General features: G+C 35.7%; 1 protein-coding gene and 1 long non-coding RNA gene across 2 annotated transcripts; one reads left to right on the top strand and one right to left on the bottom strand.

The window, feature by feature from the left end:
* On the top strand, positions 7,763 to 9,459 carry LOC109842314. Its single transcript, XR_002247311.1, has 3 exons — positions 7,763 to 8,005; positions 8,552 to 8,690; positions 9,065 to 9,459. It is a non-coding gene; the product is annotated as an uncharacterized LOC109842314 (long non-coding RNA).
* Positions 12,444 to 21,151, bottom strand: LOC109833832 (protein FAR1-RELATED SEQUENCE 5-like). The gene is made up of 2 exons (XM_020401661.1): positions 19,394 to 21,151; positions 12,444 to 12,452 (listed from the first exon to the last, which is right to left on the bottom strand). The coding sequence occupies exons 1-2, from the start codon at positions 21,149 to 21,151 to the stop codon at positions 12,444 to 12,446; spliced, it is 1,767 nt and encodes a 588-aa protein (XP_020257250.1).

Below are 23,116 nucleotides of genomic sequence, written 5' to 3'. Positions count from 1 at the left end.
AGTACAGACTCAGAGATATATCTTTTTCATTCCAGTTGGGCTCATTATTAATATATCTTATGCTTCTTCTGTGTATATTTTCAGTGTTGCTCTATTTTGATTATTTACCTATCTGTACCTTCATCTATTTATTGTTTCCACTAGAGAGATAACGATTGTGATGGTGAAACATGTCGTAGCATGGTGTTTGGTGCTTGGCAGGTTTGACAATCCGGGTTTCACCTGGGACTGCAGTCTTGTGTGAACGCTGGGGCGTCACAACTACAACCTCAGATTTTTCCAAACTCAGTTTTTTCAACATATTGGATTTAAACCCATTATACCCTAAACCGAATATCCGTTTCACTTAAGTAAAATTCATCTCAACCATTGATTTTAACCCTATCAATCCTAGCCACATATTTAAGAGCAAATCTTCACCATTCATTTGTTCTTAATTTAATCATAACCATACAAATTATAATTTTTATTCTAAAGAAAAATCAAAAACACAAAACCCATCTTCTTCTTCTCATAACCATTTCTTATCTGTTCCCTCTTCTGAACCGAACAAAATCCAGGTTAGGGCATCATTTTTTTCTCTTTATTTCCAAAATCTCCATCAAGTTTCCTTGTTTACAAACTTGTGTCAGATCTGGTAGTCGACTATAACAGCTTATAGCCGACTACTTCTAGGGTTTCATCAGATTTGGGTAAGCTTCTAAACTTATCTCATTCTCAGCTTTAAGTATTCTCTAATTTATCAGGTCTAGGGCTAAGAAATCTAAACAAGTTCATACCAATGTTAATGATGAAATCAACATATATTTAAAAAGCCCTGATTTACTTGAAGAATTTAATAAATATCAACATTTGAAGTTCTTCCAGGACGATTTGTGAAATTTGATGATTTTATCCCATGGAATTTTGGGATTTGTGAAATTTGATGATTTTATCCCATGGAATTTTGGATCATATTTTGAGAATGTGGGGTTGCTTGAATTATTGATGATTTTATCCCATGGAATTTTGGATCATATTTTGAGAATGTGGGGTTGCTTGAATTATTCTCTGCTAAAAATAGAAAACCCACATATCCTTTTCTGGTTCAACTGTTCTATACTAATATAGAACGTATATGAACTGTTAGTGGAACTGGAAAGCTTAGAACTCTTGTCAAAGGAGTAGAAATTGACTTGACTTCAAAGTCAATTGGAAAAATTTTTAACATTCCTTTCTGAGGAGTTTCTCTTAGGTCAATCAAAATGAATGATTCAGAATTGCTATCAAATCATATTTTTCTTCCTGGTTATAGTAAACCATTGAATAATTCAAATAAGCTATGTCCAATTCCTCGTTTCATTGCCCGAATTTTAGGTTATAACCTGTTTCCAAAAACTGGAAGTTTCCATTTCATTTCCCTAGACTTAGCAAAAGCATTATATGCTATAATAGGCAATATCCTAGTTAATTGGGCTAAAGTTTATTTTGATAATCTTCTGATAATACCAAAAGGATTTCTTCCATACGGTGCCTTTTTAACGAAAATCTTTGATAAATTTCATGTTTATATTGAGTCTGAAAATTCTATCGTTCGTTCCATTGAATTCTTCGATTCTAAAGCCCTAACTAGGATGAAGTTAACAAATTTTAAAATTCATGATCACAATCCTCAAGATGAACCTCAACCTCCTCAAGAACAAATTCCATAAGATATTCCACAATCCTCAACTCAAGCAGGCCCTTCATCTAGTCAACAACCCCCACAAATGTACTCAGAACCCTCTTGCTTCTCGGATGTGTAATATAACCCTCTTGCTTATTTAGGCAATTTCCAGAGGATAAAATTATTCCTAAGCCACTGCTACACAACACTACAAATCAAGGCTTATAGGAATTGAGTTGTTTGATTACAGGAAAGGTCTCTCGGTTTGAGAGAGGTTGATCTCTTGGTTTAGAGATTGGTGTGCAATTGGCAAAGTGTTGTCAATTGGTGTTGCAATTTGTAGGGACTTACAAATTGGTCAGGTTTGGTTTTAATTTTGTACTTGATTCAAAATTATAGTGGAAATCTTAAGCGGGATTTACTTGGGGACTGGATGTACATCAGATTGGTGGAACTAGTATAAAAACTCTTGTTTGTGATTGTGATTTTCTGAGATTGTTGCCATTCTTTCTTTGTAATTTGCAATTTATTATCTACTTTGCATAATTTTTAAAAGAACACTATTCCCCCCCCCCCCCTCAAGTGTTCTAGTGTATCTATTTCAGATCTTACGATTATTACCTACTGCACTCCTCTTGGGACGACCCCCGTCTCTCATCACACACTCTTCTCGGTGTACAAGTGTATTACAAAGTGATCTACTTAATTAAGGCTCACAAATACAAATTTGTTCTCTACAATAGATGAGAACTCAATTAATCTCACTCTCAATTGATACAACTCCCTACAACCCAATTATACAATGTATGCAAAATACAACAAGCTCAATGGTTGTGTGTGTAAGCAATGAGAAAATTAATCATAAACTCAATGTAAACCCTAGCTTGATAAAAATGATAAACAATAAATAATTAATACAAAGCTAGTATTGAGTTTAGAAATTCTTCTTTAAAAGCAAGATGGAGAGATGGATTAAAATGAAGCTTCAAACAATATAGATGATCTCCTCCAATTGTAAGAAAGTTCTTCACAAACAAACTCTTTTAAAACACACTAAACAAACTTTAAAACACTTGTTAAACTTGTTTAAAACATTTCTTGGATTATTTAGAACTGAGGATATGTGAGGGTATTCATAGGAACCCTAAAGCCAAGAGAAAACAAGGCAAAAATACCAAAAACAGTAGAGTCTAGAAATATAGTTGTTATAGTGTTATGAGTTGACTCAGTACTGTTCATGAGTCGACTCATAAGTAGCCGTTACAATCTAAAAACTAACTTATGGGTCGACTCATAAAATTCATGAGTCGACTCATCATGCATGGGTCGACTCATGAAGCCATGGGTCGACTCAGCAGAAACAAAACACACTTTCCAACGCAGTTTGTGAGTCGACTTATGACAGGCATGTGTCGACTCAACCTGATGGGTCGACTCATGATGTTATGAGTCAACTCATCAGAAACAAAATGAAAACTACACAATTGTTTATGAGTCGACTCAACATTGTTCATGAGTCGACTCAAGACATGCACACTGTCTGTTTTAAACAGAAATCTGAATTTTAAACCTCTTTTAAAAATAGCAAATAAAATCAAAAAAATGTAAAACTTTGGGAAATAATTGTAAACATGATAATAAGCATGCTATAAAAATTGGTTTTCAAAAAGGATCTCCCAAATGAAAAAATATCATTATTTTGCAAAATAGTCCAAAACATGAAAATGTAAACACATAAATTTTGACATTTTAGCTTAACCATGTTTTGAAACATTACAAAACAATTTTGTAGACTTAATAAAAGATGTATATGATTTCATTGAACTAAATAAAATTAATATTGATGAAATCATATATATGCATATAAGTATGAAACAAAAAATGTATTTTCAATTGTTCAATTGTATTCAATTGTTTAATATTAAAACTTGAAAACTATCAAACCAAAACTTGTGTATATATATATAACTATATATATACATAGAAACCAATGAAATGTATGCGTATATGATATTAAGCTTAAAGTACTTAACACACATAATATAAACTCCTAAACTAGATTACCCAAGCTATAGGTCTTCAATAAGCTCGACTTGGTACACTTACGGATAAAGCTTGAACTTGAATCTTTAACTTGAATTATAAAGCTTAACTCTACGATTCCATTAACCTCTATTAGATATGATCGTGAATGCTCAATTCCATCCATCCTCCAACTTATTGTTTGTCTACAATAAATAAAAAATCACAAACACTAGAGAAACAACATTAGTCATAAATTGTTTGTTAAACATCATCAAAACAAGAAGGCCAACACACAAATCCAAGCCTTTTAAAACTCATTAGGCGTTGGCCCCTAAGGACTCAAGCTTATTAAGGAACAAGAAATCGTTAAGTGAACTGGTTTAAGTTTACATGAATCCGTTGGTGTCTAATGCAAGGTTTATGTGTTACATAAAGTGCTCCGCAAGGAACGAGATACTTAATTGATCTTTGATCTCCCTCTACTATTATCCTTACCTAGCTAACTGACCGAGTAAACTTAAATATTTTTACTAAAGGAGTTTTAGGTTAGGAGCTAGTCTAGCTGAGTTTAGGCTTAACCCTAGAACTTGGAGTGATTGACACAAGTGATTGCTTTTGATTTGTTTTAGTTAGATTTTTCTTATATCTTTATCCTCCTTCTCATTATCTTTTAGAATTATTCTTAGTTTTCCTTTAAAAAACTAACTTTTGTTTTTCTTAGAATTATTTTAGTAAAATAAAATTAATAAAAATAAAAAGATTTTACCTTAGTGTATGAAAGATTTGATTAGGGATAATACTAATTGTTTAATCTGTTTTGAACTAATTTTTGAAGAAATGAATAATCCTAATCCACCCGTTCTTCAAGATATGTGTTACCCAACTAGGAATGCAATCTCATCTTACATTAATCTATCGAAGGTAAATGAAACTAAGTTTAAGCTTAGACCGTATTACGTAAACATGCTTCCAAAATTCTTAGGAAATGAAACTGAAGACGCTTACATCTTTATCTCCGAGTTTGAGGAACTTTGTCTTATAACTTAGATTAGGGAACTATCTGAGGATGCGATTAAGCTTAAATTTATTATGTTTGTCCTTAAGGACAAAGCCAAGAAATGGTTGTATAGCTTACCTACAAATTCTATCTCAACTTGGGATGAATTTGTTACTGTTTTTCTAAAAAAAAATTCCTATCCACAAAACAGTTAAGCTTAGAAACAATATTCAAAACTTTAAGATAGTTATAGGAGAGCTATTCTAGAAGTACTTTGATAAATTTAAGGATCTTCTTATCCAATATCCACACCACGATCTTGAGAAATGGCGATTATGCTAAATTATGTATGAAGAATTGGATTATTATTCAAAAACTTCCTTAGAATCAATGTGTCAAGGGGATTTTATGATAAAAAATATCATTGAAGCTTGGAAATTTTTAGAGAGTTTATCCGAGAAAACAAGGCAGTGGGAACACTATGATGATAGAGTTTCATCAGTTCCTCAATCCAAATCTAATGATTTTTCCTTAGAGACAAACATAGCATCTGAAGCAAATATGACTACAATCATGCGTAGGTTAGAAGCTTTAGAAGTCAAAGAACAAACCCCAACTAAAATCGATCAAGTTTCTGTCTTAGATTGTCATAACTATGTTTCTTCATCCCATGTTTTAGAGGAATGTCTTCTCTTAGAAAATAATCAACCAGTAGGACAGGTTAACGCTGCATTTTAGCATCCCATGAATGATCAATTTTCTCCAACCTACAATCCAGGTTGGTGAAATCACCCAAACTTTGCATGGAATTAGGAAAACTACTTTAAAAATTAAAACTTCACTCCATATTCAAACCAATAATTTCCTAGGGGAAACACAGTTCCTTTCAGTTCTAAACCCAGTTTTAAACAACCAAATCTGTCATATCTAAATCTGTCTCCTTATCATCAATTTGTAAATCATAACCCTTCAAATTAGGATCAAGATAAATGTATCAATATTTTGGAAAAGGGTTTAGAAATCATGATTAAAGCTTCTACACAGACCACCAACTTGTTGACTCAAACTTCCAACACTTTGAATTCCTTCATGTAATTAACCAGACAAATTCTCAATTCTAACACCCAACCCATAACTAGGTTAGAAACCCAACTTGGTCAACTAGCTAGTGCTACGAGTGAGAGAGAAAAAGAAATATTTTTGAGTCAACCCGTGGCCAATCCCAAGGAAACAGGATCAAGTTCATCCTACCAAGCTCAAGTGAATGCAATCCATTCACTATGGTTGGAAAAGCAGGTTGACAATCGAGTTAGCATGCCTCTAAGTGAAGCTCTTGAACTTGAACAAATTCTCTCTCCTTCTGATAACTCTATTCAGCAATCATCCCCTTCTGATGACCAAGAGCTTGAACCCGAACCTGAACCTAATTTTGATAGATATAAGTCAGTTACTCCCTTTCCAAACAGACTCAGGCCTAGAAAATAGTCCCCTCAGAAGGAGAAGATCCTAGAATCTTTCAAGCAAGTTAAGGTCAACATCCTCTTCTATTTATAATTGAACAAATCCCTTCTTATGCAAACTTTTTAAGAGATTTATGCACTAAGAAGAGAAGAATAAATGTTTCAAAGAAAGTCTTTCTTGTTGTAAGTATCAGTGATATACTGTCAAAGCCTATACCTCTGTAACATAAGGATCCAGGGTGTCCTACCATCTAATGTGTCATTAAAAATAGCTTCATTGATTATGCACTTTTAGACTTAGGGGCCAGTATCAATTTGCTTCCTTATTCAGTCTACCAGAAACTAGGTGTAAGAGAACTCAAACCAACCAGATGCACTTTGCAATTAGCCGATAAATCTATCAAAGTCCCCATGGGTGTGGTAAAGGATGTTATGATTAAGGTTGAGAATTTTATTTTTCCAATGGATTTCGTAGTCTTGGAATCACAGTCTGTTTTCAAACCAAAAGGACAGATACCTGTCATCTTTGGAAGACTGATCTTAGCCACTTCTAATGCTCCCATCAACTGTAAAACTGGTTAAATAAAATTATCCTTTGAGAATTTGACTGCTGATCTTAAGATTTTCAATCCATAGAACCAACCAAATAATCAGCCTCTAGAAATAAATTACATTCATGAGAGTTTGATTGAAGAGTTAGAAGAAGAGAATGAGTCAAATCTGAGTTTTGAGTAAATATTTAGTGTGGAACTGAAGACGTTAGAAGAAATAAGATCAAATCTGGTCTCCCAAAACAAAGGAACTGTGTTTGTTACGTGTTTATCTGATCTTAGTTTTGAAAAACTATTTGTGGATGAACTTAGGGTCTTAGAAAACAAACAACAACCAAAAGTTCATACCTCAACCATGAATCTTGGGTTGAGGAAATTTTTAAAGAAGAATTGGTTGTGATAGAAAAAACTTTCATAAATAAAGAATCTAAGTTCAATCAGAAATTCAAAATGCATGACACCATTGATACCTACCTTTAACTGATGTAGAATTTATTAAAACATTCGGAATACACAGAATTTAAGCACCTTTTTGAGTTTATCATCTTAGACTTTTTTAAAATATGGGGTAGATTTTTTAGTAATAAGGTAGCATTTGATGTAAAATACGAGTTTTTCATATTCAATATGTTATTCTACATTTTCACTTTTTGTGTCATAATAGTATAAATAATAAAAAGAATTTATTTTTCTCTCATTTGAGAGTTTCTTGTTCATTTAAAAAAAATAAAAAAAAAGAAAAAAAGAAAAAGAAAAGTGCAAAAAATGGAAACCAATAAAAACTCTCTTGAAACTCAAGGTGATTCTATTTTATAGCCAAAGTTGACCGAGTAATTAAGTCCAAGGATTTTTTCCATGCTTAATAACCTAAGCCCAATTGGGTTGGGATTTATTAGCCAAAAACTCATTAAATGGTCACTTAGAAAGGCCGATGAAGTAGAACAAAATCACCAAGGGATAAAGAGTAATATATATATATATATCGGTTAAATTTACAAAAGATGAAGGACCTAGATGAAAAATATCACAAACTCTAGTTGTCTTTCCTAATTAATAAGCTTCGTATCCCAAAAGCAAATAATTCCCAAACCTTCATCTTCGTCATCCCCCTCCTTCCCCAAAATCCCAGACCTAACCGCAGGACTCTTCGTCGATCTCCGTGGAAAATCCCCAAGCAAAATCCTGCTGCCCTCCTTCCCCAAGCGCCGGCGGCCCTCCTTCACCTCCGTATCCCAAATAAGCCGCCGATCTCTTTGCTGTCCCAGACCTCACCGTCGCCGCTGCCCTCCTTCCCCAAGCGCCGGCGGACCTCCTTGCCCAATCGCCGGTAAGGATTAATTAGTCCAGTATCCTTGAAGACTCCGTATCCCAAACTTCTATATGCAAGGAGTATGAAAACCATCTAGGAGGAAAAGTGATGATGATCGTGATGATAATTTAGAAAGTTATAGGTTGATGTGATGAAAAGGGGCAAAAAAATGAAACATGTAGAGAATACCATAGTAGGATTATTACAGGCTATCAAGAAGAATTCTTTTGCAGGATGGTGGCTGGGAAGTACTTGGACCAGGTGTAGGGGATGATATGCAAGGAAGAATTCTTACATTTTCTGTGTACTTGAATTTTATTTCAAATTTCTAAAACATTGCATGTGTTGTGTAATTTCTTTAATGTTTTATTTAACTGTTTGATGTATTTTAAATCTTTGGATGATATAGTTATACTAATGGAAATTGATTAATATTGTTTAGGTCAATTTTAATATGGCTGATGTTCATGTAGACAGTTTGATGACTGATTAATATTAGTTGACTGATACATCTTATTTACAGCTAGTTTTAATTATTCATCTGATTCTTGTTTATTTATACAGGCAGAATTTGAAGTTCATCATCCTAGCAATAAGTCATTCTCATCTGAAGTGGCTGGAACCTCAAAATCTAGTGGCTTTGGCTTTGTCTCATTCTCATCTGTAGGAAGCTGAAGCTGCTATATCATCATGTAACAATGCCGTAAGTTCTGAACCTCTGTACCACATTTATACATTCATGATTGATAGGAATTTTCATACACGCTTCATGTATGACTAGTAATAATCATGACAATCAGAAGATTAAGAACAATTGATTGGTATGCATTCGTTTCGTACATGTTTCATTTATGACTAGTACTAGGTCCATGTACCTTTGCCTTAGTAGTAGAAGCTTACAAACCATTATTCCCTTTCAATTATGGCTATCAGTGATGGAATTTCACCACATTGTTACATGTTTTTGCATCATTTTGCCTTGCAGCAACTATGAAATGTGTAAAATTGTCAAATTGCAGTTACGACACCTCATAGCGACATCGCAGTTTACCTTTCTAATATTTATCTATTTTTCAGTTTTTGTAAGGGCAACGGATCTGTGTCAACAAAGCCTAATGCTGATGAAGCTTTGGAAGTCTTCAAAATGCTGTACTTTTGTATATTAGGATAGGCTTTGATGGAATTTCCAAAGACTTATTTTCTCAGAAGACACAAATATGAACAGGATTGCAGCTGATGCATCTTTTGGATTCAGTTTATATGTGCGACCCCTTTTTGGGACTGTCAGCTTGTTCACTTGCGTTGCTAAAAATATGGGCAGAACCCCGTTCTGTGCTTTTGCTTGCCACTTCGTCATGATGTATTTATTTTGAGTAATAATGCATTGTTTTGGAGAATGAGAAACTAGAAACACATTTTGTTCTCATCATTTTGTTTTTTCTTAATTACCCAATATCTTTTTTTGTTCTTCACCTTCTTTTTTTGTTCCTATTTCTCTGGCTGATCAATATGATCAAGGAGAAGGATAGCGAAGCCTCAGAGGATCCTTGTTGATTTATGACTTTTCTGGCTGATGGAATTTCACCTTCTTTTTTCTGTTCTTTTGTTTCTCATCATTTTGTTTTTTCTTAATTACCCAATATCTCTTTTGTTCTTCACCTTCTCTTTTCTAGTTCTCATCATTTTTTTCTGTTCTTCTGTTTCTCTGGCTGTTCATTATGTGGTTTTTACTTTAGATTATGCACTTTTTAACTGTCACATTTCTGTATTCTTGCAAAAAATGATGAAATTAGAACAAATTTGAAATAAGCAATGTTTGAATACTTGGAGGATAGTAAAACATCGGAGGGAGGTTGATACTGAAACAAAAGAGAGATGATTTTGTATGTAATAGCTCATTTCATTCCTTCACAAGAGATTTTTTATACACTCGGACAAAATGAACGTGCATAATATTTCCAGGTGTGTCGGACACCAAGTATTCATCGAGGGAAGTGCTCTGGGGATCGTTGCTAAATGTTTTCTGACCAAATTAGCTAGTTTAGTGTTTGCTTGGTTTGAAGTTGACCCAGCCATATAAGCTAATAGTACAAGTCAAATTCCTATTTGGAGTGGGTTTATTTCTGTAAGCGACCATTACTTTTACCATACAGGAAGAAGCATTACTTTTACCGAGATTACTTTTACAGTACATTTGATTAATATTTCTCAAAATTTTGAAATTGGAAAGGATGAAACACTGATAAGCATAAAACTTCAATTTCCTTCAGAAAAGGAGGCTTAGGCAATGATCCGATGTAAGTATAGCAACAAAAGCCTGAATGATTCAAACCTGGTACCTCATTGATTAAAATTCTTGATTCTCGTGAACGATATAAGTCAAAGGAGACCCATTAGAATGTACTAATAGAACTATAGATGCAACCGACTATTGCACAAATTCCAAAGTCTTATATTACATGAATTGCAAACTCTAGAAACATGCCAAGCTGAAGCTCAGTTGGCTATACTCGTAGAAACTGCCCGAGTCAAAAAATCGTCAACAGAAAGGCTTGCGTCTCCATGTGCAACTACATCTTCTGGTTCTGGCATGAATAGACTGGGAGCAGTAATATGAAAGGCAATAGCAAAGCAACAAGATAAGTCAAAGGCACAACACTTCCCTCCAATTGGAAAAAAAATAACTTCATCGGTAGAAACATGGAGATGAAATTAAAATATACAGTAACCGCACATAGACCCCCACCCTCCTTGTAGTATCATTCTAGTTGGCGTATTTCTGGTGACATAAAAGTATTGACAGAAAAAACAAAGTGAATGAAAATTTTACTAAGAGTGCAAGAAAAAAGAAATTAAACATCAAAATACCTAGTTGTTTTTCGGAGTCGGATGGTGAACTTCAAATTCTGCATGTATAAATAAACAAGAATCAATTGAATAAATGGAACTAGTTGTAAATAAGATGCATCACTCAACTAATGTAAATAGCTTTGTGAACAATTAAACATTAAAATACCTAGTTATTTGATAGGTCAGCAACAAGAGAATTAGTGCAACTACTTTTATAATGTCCCTTTTGACCACATCTGCCGCATGTCCTCTTTTTTATCTCCTCTTTTTCCTGTGCTTGTTCAAGTCCCGATTTCAATCTACTAATTGTTCTCGGTCGTCCCTTATATTTTGTAGACTTGAGAGGGTCACGAACAGTGATTTGAGGGAGTTTCTCAATATTATGGGAATGAGTACTAGATTCAACCCGACTCGTAGCTTCAGTCCCTTTGATTTGCTTAGCACTGATATCTTTTTCATGTTTTTCCATCAAGTTAGAAAAAAGTTATGCATTTCATCAAAGACCATAGGTGATTCATGTGCACATTCCATCACGTTATTAAATTTTGCTCTCAAAGCCCAAGAACGCAAAGTACTCCATTGTTCTCTATTACTATTAAAGTTTTTTTCCAACAACACATTAGAGACTCCAATATTACGGTGCCTTGCATTCATTGTCCATCTATGCATAATGTATTCTTCAGGAATTCTTACCAACTGATTCGATATCATAATATGAATGGCATGCCTACATAATATTCCTTCGGTCTCAAGCATAGCACATGTACATGTTATTCTCTGTTCATTTTGATTATAAACTACTTGCTCCCATACACTTCTTTCAGTAGAGAGCGAGCCAACTATGTATTTAGAAATTGATTCTTCTTTTTCCATCTCATCATGAAACAAAGATACAGAAGCTTTAAGCTCATCTTGAAACCTCTCAAATATAGCTCTTGTATATGACTCTCCAGCTTGAATCTCAATCGGATGGTTTAGATGCATCACAGGCGTTGTATTCAAAGTAGCAAAATCTTCACTTAATTCTTGAGAACGACGCGATAATATTGCTTTATCATATTGCTCAACAAAGTCGGGAAACAATGTTTGTGACTTGACGTATGTGTCAAAGAAGGCATTTATGCTTTCACTACGTTGGCTTGATGTCATTCCCGCAAAGAAAGTATCTTTGAGATAGCATGGAACCCAATGTGTTCTATTTCTGTACATGGTTTGTAACCAACCTGTTGGACCCTAGAGGGGGGGTGATTAGGGTCAAGAGGCTCTAATATGCAATATAAATTCAGCACAAGCAAAACACAAAACAAAAATACGATAAAAGTAAGAGAGATAGGGTTAGGAGTTCGTTATCCTTGACGCGCGATGTGTTAACGAGGTTCGGCCCTCTGGCCTACGTCCCCGCTCCCCACTCTCGAGGAGAAATCCACTACACACCCGGTTTGGAAGCCGGAACTTCGTCTACACAGCGATCTCCACAGATCTCTCTCACTACACAGTTTGATCTCAACAGATCACACTCCCTCACAGTAGATCTCCACAGATCTCACTCACACAGCAGAAGAAAGAAATGCAAGAACCTCTCTTTACACAGCCCTTAAAGAGAAGGTTACTGAAGCTGGGAAGTGAAACACACTTAAAAACAGAGAGAAAACAGACTTTGAAAATTTTACTCAGGAAAAAAAAAAGGCTCTCTGATTTTGCATACGTTAGGGCTACTGAAGAAGAAGAAGACTGGGGGGTTTTATAGAAAAGATAAAATCATTTGAAAACAAAACCCAATCTTCCCATTTAGGAAGATAATCTCCTTTTCAGGTTGTTAGCTCAGACTGTGCCAAACACTATTAAGTGAAAGCACAACAATCGAGGAAAACGACCGTTTTAAAAAAGTCACGGTTGACTGAAAGAAAATTTCGGTCGTCCGAAATAAACCTTCGGTCGACCGAAAAATCACGTCGGTCGACCGAACGAAAAATTCGGTCGACCGCGAGCTGCTTCGAAAACTTGGAAAACAAACAGAACCATCGTCGGTCGACCGGCCCGGTCGACCGATTTGAAAATCGAGATTTCGGTCGACCGTACCGGTCGACCGACGACCTCTCTAGAAAATGTCGACCGGACCGGTCGACCGCTTTCTGACATTCTTCAGAAAACAGGTTTTTGACCAACTTTAAATATTTGCAAAATATTTATTTGACCTCTGAAAAATCTGAAACTTTGTAAAATGTTTTTAATACTAAAAACAAACTGTTTGGAAAAAGAATTTTGCAGATAGGTCCTCATACTTGTGAAAAATAGTATTTTGTGAAAAACGCTTAAAAACACAAGTATGAAAACGTGTGTGTGATTCCCAATAGCTTCAAGTAAACTCAGTAACTCTTTGCCTACATTCTAGCACTAGAGAGAAAAACAAAAGAAAGCTAATATCCTCATATTGAAAGCAATACTTGAGCTTTGATATAGCTTGAATCGGATGAAGCTTTTAGTCGAATTTGTCGTTCTTGAAATAACGTTGCTTCATCTCTTGGCCTCATCCTCCTTTGGATATCTTCGTTGTAGCGTATATTCCATCCATCCTCCGTTAATGGCACTAACGAGCTTGATAAATGAACTTACTACATTTACACTCAATAAGCCATTAGTACCGATAATGGTGGTTGTAAGAACATCATCAAAACATAAGGGCTAACAATCTCCCCCTTTTTGATGATGACAACCAACCATTATATAAGAGCAAAAATGAAATAGCTTATAGATAGGTGCTCCCCCTATCTATGAGCTCCCCCTAAATATATGCAACAAATGAGGAGATTTCTCTCCCCCTTTGTCACCATCAAAAATGGGGAAAGAAATACAAAATGCAAGATGCAACTAAACAAGCAAGCAATGTAGAACTTTCACATAGTGCATAAGCCCAAACCATTTCTTATGCGACAAAAATCATCCTCTCCAAGAGGCTTAGTAAATATATCCGCTAGTTGAGATTTGGTGTCAACAAATACTAGGGATACATCTTGTCTCTCTACATGATCGCGTAAGAAATGATGGCGCACGTCAATATGCTTAGTTCTAGAATGCAAAACCGAATTTTTGGAAATATTTATGGCACTTGTGTTATCACAAAAGATTTTAATATTTTGAAAATTCAAATCATAGTCAACTAAACTTTGTTTCATCCATAAAACTTGAGCACAACATAAGCCGGCGGCAATGTATTCCGCTTCCGTAGTGGACAATGCAACACAATTTTGTTTCTTGGAAGCCCAAGAAACAAGGGAATTTCCTAAGAATTGGCATGTTCCACTAGTACTCTTGCGATCTACCTTACATCCGGCAAAGTCGGCATCACAAAAACCATATAAATCAAAAGAAGTGCTTCTTGGATAAAATAAACCAAGGTTAAAAGTTCCATTAACATACTTAATGATCCTTTTAACCGCAATTAAATGAGATGCTTTTGGAGACGCTTGAAAACGTGCACATGCACATACACTAAACATGATGTCGGGTCTACTAGCGGTGAGATAAAGAAGACTACCTATCATACCTCGGTATAGTTTTTGGTCCACATCTTCACCACTCTCATCCGCATCAAGCTTAACACTAGTACTCATGGGAGTAGGCGCATGCTTAGAATTCTCCAACTTGAATTTCTTCACCAATTCCTTCGCATACTTGCTTTGTGAAATGAAGATCCCATCCTTAGTTTGCTTGACTTGGAGCCCGAGAAAGAATGTAAGCTCTCCCATCATACTCATCTCAAAGTGATCCTGCATAACTTTAGAAAATTCCTTGCACAAGGATTCATTAGTAGCACCAAAAATAATGTCATCCACATATATTTGAACTAAAATGAAATCATTTTTCCTTTTTCTCACAAAAAGTGTGTTATCAATTGTTCCTTTTGAAAAACCATTTTCAATAAGAAAACTAGAGAGGCGAGCATACCAAGCCCTAGGAGCTTGTTTCAACCCATATAAAGCTTTTTGTACCCGGTAAACATGATTAGGAAAAGCATGATCTATAAAACCGGGGGGTTGCTCAACATACACTTCCTCTTCTATAAAACCATTTAAGAAAGCACTTTTGACATCCATTTGAAATAGTTTGAAATTTTTAAAACTAGCAAATGCCAAAAACATCCTAATAGATTCCAACCTTGCAACCGGTGCAAAGGTTTCATCATAGTCTATGCCCTCCTCTTGATTGTATCCTTGGGCAACCAAACGTGCTTTATTTCTAGTTACAATGCCATGTTCATCAAGTTTGTTTCTAAAAACCCATTTTGTACCAATAACACTAGCATTGTTAGGTCTAGGAACTAACTTCCAAACTTCATTTCTTTGAAAATTGTTTAATTCTTCATGCATAGCCAAAACCCAAAACTCATCATTTAAAGCATCATTAACCTTTTTAGGTTCTAGTTGAGATAGAAATGCAACATTACCACATTCACTCAAGGCTTTTGAGCGAGTTATAACTCCTTTTGAAGGGCTCCCAATGATTTGTTCCTTTGGATGATTTGATGTGAATTTCCAAGCTTTAGGTGGTTCAACTTGATCTTGAGCGTTTGTGCTATCCACATCCTTTTGAACTTCTATAGAGGGAGTGTCATTGATTTGCAACAAGTCCAATCCTCCCTCAATATCATCATCATCATCTTTCCTAGGCAACACAACTTGAGAGCCAACATTAGTCTCATCAAAAGTAACGTTTATAGACTCTTCAACAACGAGGCTTCGTTTATTGAAGACCCTATAAGCCTTACTTCGAGGTGCATAACCCAAGAAAATACCAACATCAATTTTGGAATCAAATTTATCATGGTGATCTTTTGTATTTAAAATAAAGCATTTGCAACCAAAGACACGAAAATAACCAATGAAAGGAGTTTTTCCATAATAAAGTTCATAAGGAGTTTTCTTAAGCTTTGGTCTAATCAAAACACGATTTAAAACAGGGCAAGCCGTATTGACGGCTTCCGCCCAAAAATATTTTGGTAAATCAAATGAGTTTAACATAGTGCGTGCCATCTCTTGTATGGTACGATTTTTCCGTTCAACAACACCATTTTGTTGTGGTGTTCTAGGAGCGGAAAACATATGAGTTATACCATGATGAGCACAAAAATCATAGAAAAATTCATTTTGAAATTCACCACCATGATCACTTCTTATTTTAACAACTTTCAAATCCTTTTCATTTTCAATTCTTTTAACATGATTAGCAAATTCTTCAAAACAATCATTTTTCTTAGCAAGAAATATTGTCCATGTAAAACGAGAAAAATCATCAATAATCACAAAAACATAGTGTTTGCCTCCAAGAGAGGTAACACGCATAGGACCAAATAAATCAAGATGAAGTAATTGCAAGGGTTTAGAAGTCGATACCTCATGGATGGATTTGAAAGAAGACTTTGTTTGTTTACCTTTGGCACAATCCTCACAAATTGTATCTTTTATGAAGTGCAAGCTAGGTAGCCCTTTCACAAGATTCTTCTTAGACAATTTTGATATTAACTCCATATTTGCATGTCCAAGTCTCTTGTGCCAAATCCAAGGATTTTCATCAATTGCCGCAAGACACTTCACATCTTGATTCACTAACTCATTCATCTCAAAAATGTAAACATTAGACTTGCGATTTGCAATAAAAACAATTTTTCCATCCATACTAATGATGCATTTATCCGGTTTAAAAGAAATATCAAAACCTTTATCACTTAATTGGCTAATGCTAAGAAGATTATGATTCAAGCCATTTACTAAATAAACATCTTCAATAATGGGTGAGGGTTTCTTACCAATAGAACCGATACCAATGATTTTACCTTTCTCACCACCACCGAAGGAGACATTGCCTCCTTCAATCCTTGATAGGGTTGCAAATAACTCTTTGTTGCCCGTCATATGATGTGAGCAACCACTATCAAGGTACCACATCTCCTTACGTCGTTGCCGTGACGTTCCCTACAAAAGAAGAAGATGAAGGTGTAGTAGCTTTAGGTACCCATGTCTTGGGTCCTTGGTGGTTAGTAGTTTTGGTACCTTTGGGTACCCATATCAAACCATAAAAATCTTCATTGTCTTTAATTCTACAATGAGTAGAAATGTGTCCATGTCTCATACAATAGGTGCATACAAAATTTCTTTTGTATGTACGAATGTTAGAACCATGAAACCTATTTCTACCATGGTGATTGTAGTTGGCATAAGCATGAGTGGGTCTAGTCCTACAACCCTCAATTTCTAGTCTTTCAATCTTTGATCTTAATTGCTTGTTCTCAAAATCGAGATCTCCAAGCAATTCATCTTTTAGAGCAAGAGAGGTTGTTAGTTGTTCTAGCTTAATATCACAAGAGGCATGCAATTTTTTGAAAGAAGAGTATTCTTTAGACATTCTTTTAAATTCAAAGTTCAACTCTTCTAAAGCCATAGCTATGTCACATTGCATATAAAAAGATTCACTTTCGGCCTCGGATATTACCTCATGTTCATTTGCCATGAAACAAACATTTGGGTCATGAAGAGCAAGTTTGGCTCCTTCTTCATCACTATCCGAGTCACTTGGTTCGGATTCTTCCCATCCGGCATACATAGCCTTCTTCTTCTTGTACTTCATGTACTTTTCTTTGAGCTTGGGGCAATCCTTAGCGATGTGACCCGGTTCATTGCACTCAAAACATTTACCTACACGAGAGGAAAACTTGTTGTTAGATCGAGGGTTAAATTTTTTGTTCATTTTTATAAGTCTAGAGATTCTTCTAGAGAGATGAGCCACTTCTCTAGAAAAATCAACTTCACTCTCCGACGACGAAGATGAGTTGTCACTAGCTCCCTTGAGAGCTATGGTCTTCAACTTTGGTGACGGCTCCTCAACTTCTCGTGATGGCACTTCCTCCTTCTCCTTCCCCTTGAGCTTCTTCTCATGCACTTTGAGCTTTCCGATGAGACTATCAAGAGCTAAGATAGTGAGGTCATGAGCTTCCTCAATGGCCGTAGCCTTGGGCTCCCATGCCGGAGTCAATGAGCGAAGTATCTTGTAGTTCATCTCTTGAATGGATAATTGCTTATCTAGACCATGTAATTCATTGATGATATTAGTAAAACGGGAAAACATAGCATCAATGGATTCATTAGGAAGCATTTTAAATAGCTCATAATCATGCATGAGTCCACTAATCTTAGATTCCTTAACTTGGGGTGTTCCTTCATGTGTGACACATAATTTTTGCCAAATTTCGTATGCGGTTGCACACGTGGAAACCCTATTGTATTCATTGGGGGAAAGACCACAGATTAAGGCGTTCATGGCCTTAGCATTGAGATTGGCAAGGTGCCTTTCATCATCGGACATGTTCTCAACTTTGGACTTCTCTACATATTTCTTTTCTATAAGCCCTAGGATGTCAAGATCAATGCAACGAAGGTAAATTCTCATCCTAGCCTTCCAATAAGCAAAATTGGTCCCTGTGAAGAGAGGTGGTCTAGTGGTGGATTGTCCTTCCAACATATGCATATTCAAAGAGGCCTCCATTAGATCTTTTCTCTAAGGTTGTTAAACCAAAAACTGATATAGAGACCAAGCTCTGATACCAATTGTTGGACCCTAGAGGGGGGGTGATTAGGGTCAAGAGGCTCTAATATGCAATATAAATTCAGCACAAGCAAAACACAAAACAAAAATACGATAAAAGTAAGAGAGATAGGGTTAGGAGTTCGTTATCCTTGACGCGCGATGTGTTAACGAGGTTCGGCCCTCTGGCCTACGTCCCCGCTCCCCACTCTCGAGGAGAAATCCACTACACACCCGGTTTGGAAGCCGGAACTTCGTCTACACAGCGATCCCACACGATCTCTCTCACTACACAGTTTGATCTCAACAGATCACACTCCCTCACAGTAGATCTTCACAGATCTCACTAATCACAGCAGAAGAAAAGATGCAAGAACCTCTCTTTACACAGCCCCTATAGCAAAGAGAAGGTTTACTGAAGCTGGGAAGTGAAACACACATAAAAACAGAGAGAAAACAGACTTTGAAAATTTTACTCAGGAAAAAAAAAAGGCTCTCTGGTTTTGCAAACGTTAGGGCTACTAAAGAAGAAGAAGACTGGGGGGTTTTATAGAAAAGATAAAATCATTTGAAAACAAAACCCAATCTTCCCATTTAGGAAGATAATCTCCTTTTCAGGTTGTTAGCTCAGACTGTGCCAAACACTATTAAGTGAAAGCACAACAATCGAGGCAAACGACCGTTTTAAAAAAGTCGCGGTTGACTGAAAGAAAATTTCGGTCGTCCGAAATAAACCTTCGTCGACCGAAAAATCACGTCGGTCGACCGAACGAAAAATTCGGTCGACCGCGAGCTGCTTCGAAAACTTGGAAAACAAACAGAACCACCGTCGGTCGACCGGCACGGTCGACCGATTAGAAAATCGAGATTTCGGTCGACCGTACCGGTCGACCGACGACCTCTCTAGAAAATTCTGAGGAATGGTCATGGGAGCGGTCGACCGGACCGGTCGACCGTCTGTTCATTTTGATTATAAACTACATGCTCCCATACACTTCTTTCAGTAGAGAGCGAGCCAACTATGTATTTAGAAATTGATTCTTCTTTTCCCATCTCATCATGAAACAAAGATACAGAAGCTTTAAGCTCATCTTGAAACCTCTCAAATATAGCTCTTGTATATGACTCTCCAGCTTGAATCTCAATCGGATGGTTTAGATGCATCACAGGCTTTGTATTCAAAGTAGCAAAATCTTCACTTAATTCTTGAGAATGACGTGATAATATTGCTTTATCATATTGCTCAACAAAGTCGGGCAACAATGTTTGTGAGTTGACGTATGTGTCAAAGAAGGCATTTATACTTTCACTACGTTGGCTTGATGTCATTCCTGCAAAGAAAGTATCTTTGAGATAGCATGGAACCCAATGTGTTCTATTTCTGTACATGGTTTGTAACCAACCTTCCTCATTTTCTTCTATATTGAACTTTTCTTTTAACTCATCCCATTGCTGAATACATGTTTCAACTGTCTTGCTATGCCACCATCTATTAAAGTAGTTTGCAAACTCTTCTCCATGCAACTTTTGTAGATATAATAAATGATCAACCATGTGCTTGCCAAGATGCCATTTGCAATAGCGATGTCGAGTATTTGGAAACACTCTTTGAATGGCATTACATATAGCTTTGTCCTGGTCTGTAATAATAGCATGCGGAGCCACCCCATTCATACATTTAACCCATTCAGTAAACAACCTGACAAATGTGTCTTCTTCCTCATCTGCAAGTAGTGCACAACCAAACAAAGTTGACTGTCTATGGTGGTTAACACCAGTAAATGGAGCAAAAGGCAGTGCTAACTTGTTAGTTCTATATGTAACATCAAAAACAACAACGTCATGAAACTTTAAGAATGATGCCCTTGCCCGTCCATCTGCCCAAAATACACTCCTCATAGTTCCTGTAGTATCTAATTCAATAGCAAAATAAAAATCTGGATCAAATGTCCTTTTATCTATGAATTTTTGAATGACTAATATGCATTCATTACCCATGTTATTCTTTCTCTGTTTTCTGATATGATCACTACATTGTTGCGGTGTGACGATTTCCTCCCGATTCCCATTACCAACATTTATTACTCGTGAAATTGTTGCTGGCGGAAGCCCTTCTTCATGCAAACTATCAATCAGACTTCGAACATTTATTACTCGTGAAATTGTTGCTGGCGGAAGCCCTTCTTCATGCAAACTATCAATCAGACTTCGACAACCTTTTGTTCGATGTAACTTTCGATGTGAATAATGATTCTTAACCTTATCTGGACTAGTCAACTTATGATTTGTATGCTCATTAACAAGTTTGCTCACTATCCATGTACCTTTATCAGTACGATTTACCCGCAACATCGCCTTGCAACCGACTCTAGTATCTCTTCGACGCTTGACTATTTTTCCGTGCTTTCTCTTATCATTTATAAATTTTAGACCCTCCTTATTACAAACAAATTTCTTTGATATGAGTTCTTTTCCTTCTTTCCTAGAGTAATTGCCTGAGCTTATGCGGACACTGAATCCGTTTATTTTTGCATAATCATTGTAATAATCATACGCAGCAGTATATGTGGGAAATTCCATTCCAATCCATGGTTCCACGGTATTGGACTTGCCATTATCAATAGAATTAACATGATTAATTTTCTCTTGCTCCAACTCATGCTTTGTATTACTACAATCAACAAATCCACTTCCTTCCACATTATCAGTCATCAAACTGTCTACATGAACATCGGCCATATTGAAATCGACCTAAACAATATTAATCAATTTTAATTAGTATAATTATAACATCCAAAGATTAAAAATACATAAAACAGTTAAATTAAGGAGAAAATAACTTCTAAATAATTTCAAAATGTTAAAATCTCAATTAATCTAAAGATTGAAAATACATCAAACAGTTAAATTAAGGAGAACAATTCAATTTCCATTAGTATAATTATATCAAAGATTGAAAATACATCAAACAGTTAAATTAAGGAGAACAATTCAATTTCCATTAGTATAATTATATCATCCAAAGATTGAGAATACATCAAACCGTTAAATTAAAGAGAAAAACAAGCATGATGAAAGTAGTCTACCCAAAAATAATATTGCACCTAAAGATTCTGACGCCATTGATGCTGACGGTAATGGAACTATATATTATATTTTCCCAAAAAAGATTAAGATGAATGTTTAACTAATTGTGCAAAATGCTACAGATATTGATCAGTAATGTCAAGGAGTTTCCATGTCCCGTGAGGAAAACGTTAGCAATCTGAAAGCTGTGAGTCTTCAAGGATGAAACTTTTATGCCCTACCACCGGTTGTTATTCCTTTCTATTTCACAAGCATGAGAATTTTATGCCCTAGCATATGGATACTGGACTAATTCATGATTTTTTTCTTAAAGAAGCATCATGGCATGCAAGTTCCACACAATCCTAGAAGTTATAACTTGCTTGAGGTATTTATTTACAATTACAGTACTTGAAATTTTTTCTAAGAATTTTGATAAATTTATGAACTTTAGCATTAAAGCCCTAATAAGAAGTATAGTCTTGTTGAGCAATAATTCTATGTAACGTTTTTTTGCCCCTTTTCATCACATCAACCTATAACTTTCTAAATTATCATCACGATCATCATCACTTTTCCTCCTAGATGGTTTTCATACTCCTTGCATATAGAAGTTTGGGATACAGAGTCTTCAAGGATACTGGACTAATTAATCCTTATCGGCGATTGGGCAAGGAGGTCCGCCGGCGCTTGGGGAAGGAGGGCAGCGGCGACGGTGAGGTCTGGGACAGCAAAGAGATCGGCGGCTTATTTGGGATACGGAGGTGAAGGAGGGCCGCCGGCGCTTGGGGAAGGAGGGCAGCAGGATTTTGCTTGGGGATTTTCCGCGGAGATCGGCGAAGAGTCCTGCGGTTAGGTCTGGGATTTTGGGGAAGGAGGGGGATGACGAAGATGAAGGTTTGGGAATTATGGGCTGTTTGGTTGTTGTTGGTAAAGTTGTGTATTTATGACACAACTTGGAAAGTTTTTGTCCACCTCATCAATTTCACTTTTATACTTTTCTTTGTTTGTTTATGATTCCATTGGAATCATAAAACACTTGTTTAGTTTGTATATATATGTTCTTGAAAAATAATTTGGATTAAGAGACTTGAAAATTATTTAAAACAAAGAGTTAGAATGTTCTTTTCAAAACGTTTAAATTAAATTTCTAAGTTAGACTTGGTTTTGTATAGCTATAATGAAATGATTTTCTAGGAGATTTACCTTAGAGTTATAAATAAAAATATTTTCTTAAGTACTAACTAGCCTCAATTAGAATGTTTAAATATATCAAGTAAATTAATTTATTACAACTTCTTCAAATTGGTAAGTCAACCAAATTTTTTGGGTATATTCATTGCAAACCCTCACGAGACTACAACTCGTCCTCTAGGGTAATCTAGGGGTTTAAAGGCTTGTTGTATGCGCTAAATATAATCGTGATACCTGCGAAAGTGAGTTAGTATTTTCATGTCTTTCTCTTTTATTTCTTTCTTTGCTAGAGAACTAACAAAAGTTTAGGTGTGGGGGTATTTAAAATTATATTTTTATTATAATTTTATACTCTTATTATCTAGTATATATCAATAAATATACCACTAATACTATGTTTTATCTGAATTTATAGGTTAATGAAGAATTAATGAAAAAAGCCCA

Source organism: Asparagus officinalis, chromosome 1, assembly GCF_001876935.1.
Source record: "Asparagus officinalis chromosome 1, Aspof.V1, whole genome shotgun sequence".
NCBI lineage: Eukaryota > Viridiplantae > Streptophyta > Magnoliopsida > Asparagales > Asparagaceae > Asparagus > Asparagus officinalis.
Note: the sequence above shows the minus strand (reverse complement) of the source record. Positions and strands in the feature narration are given on the sequence as shown.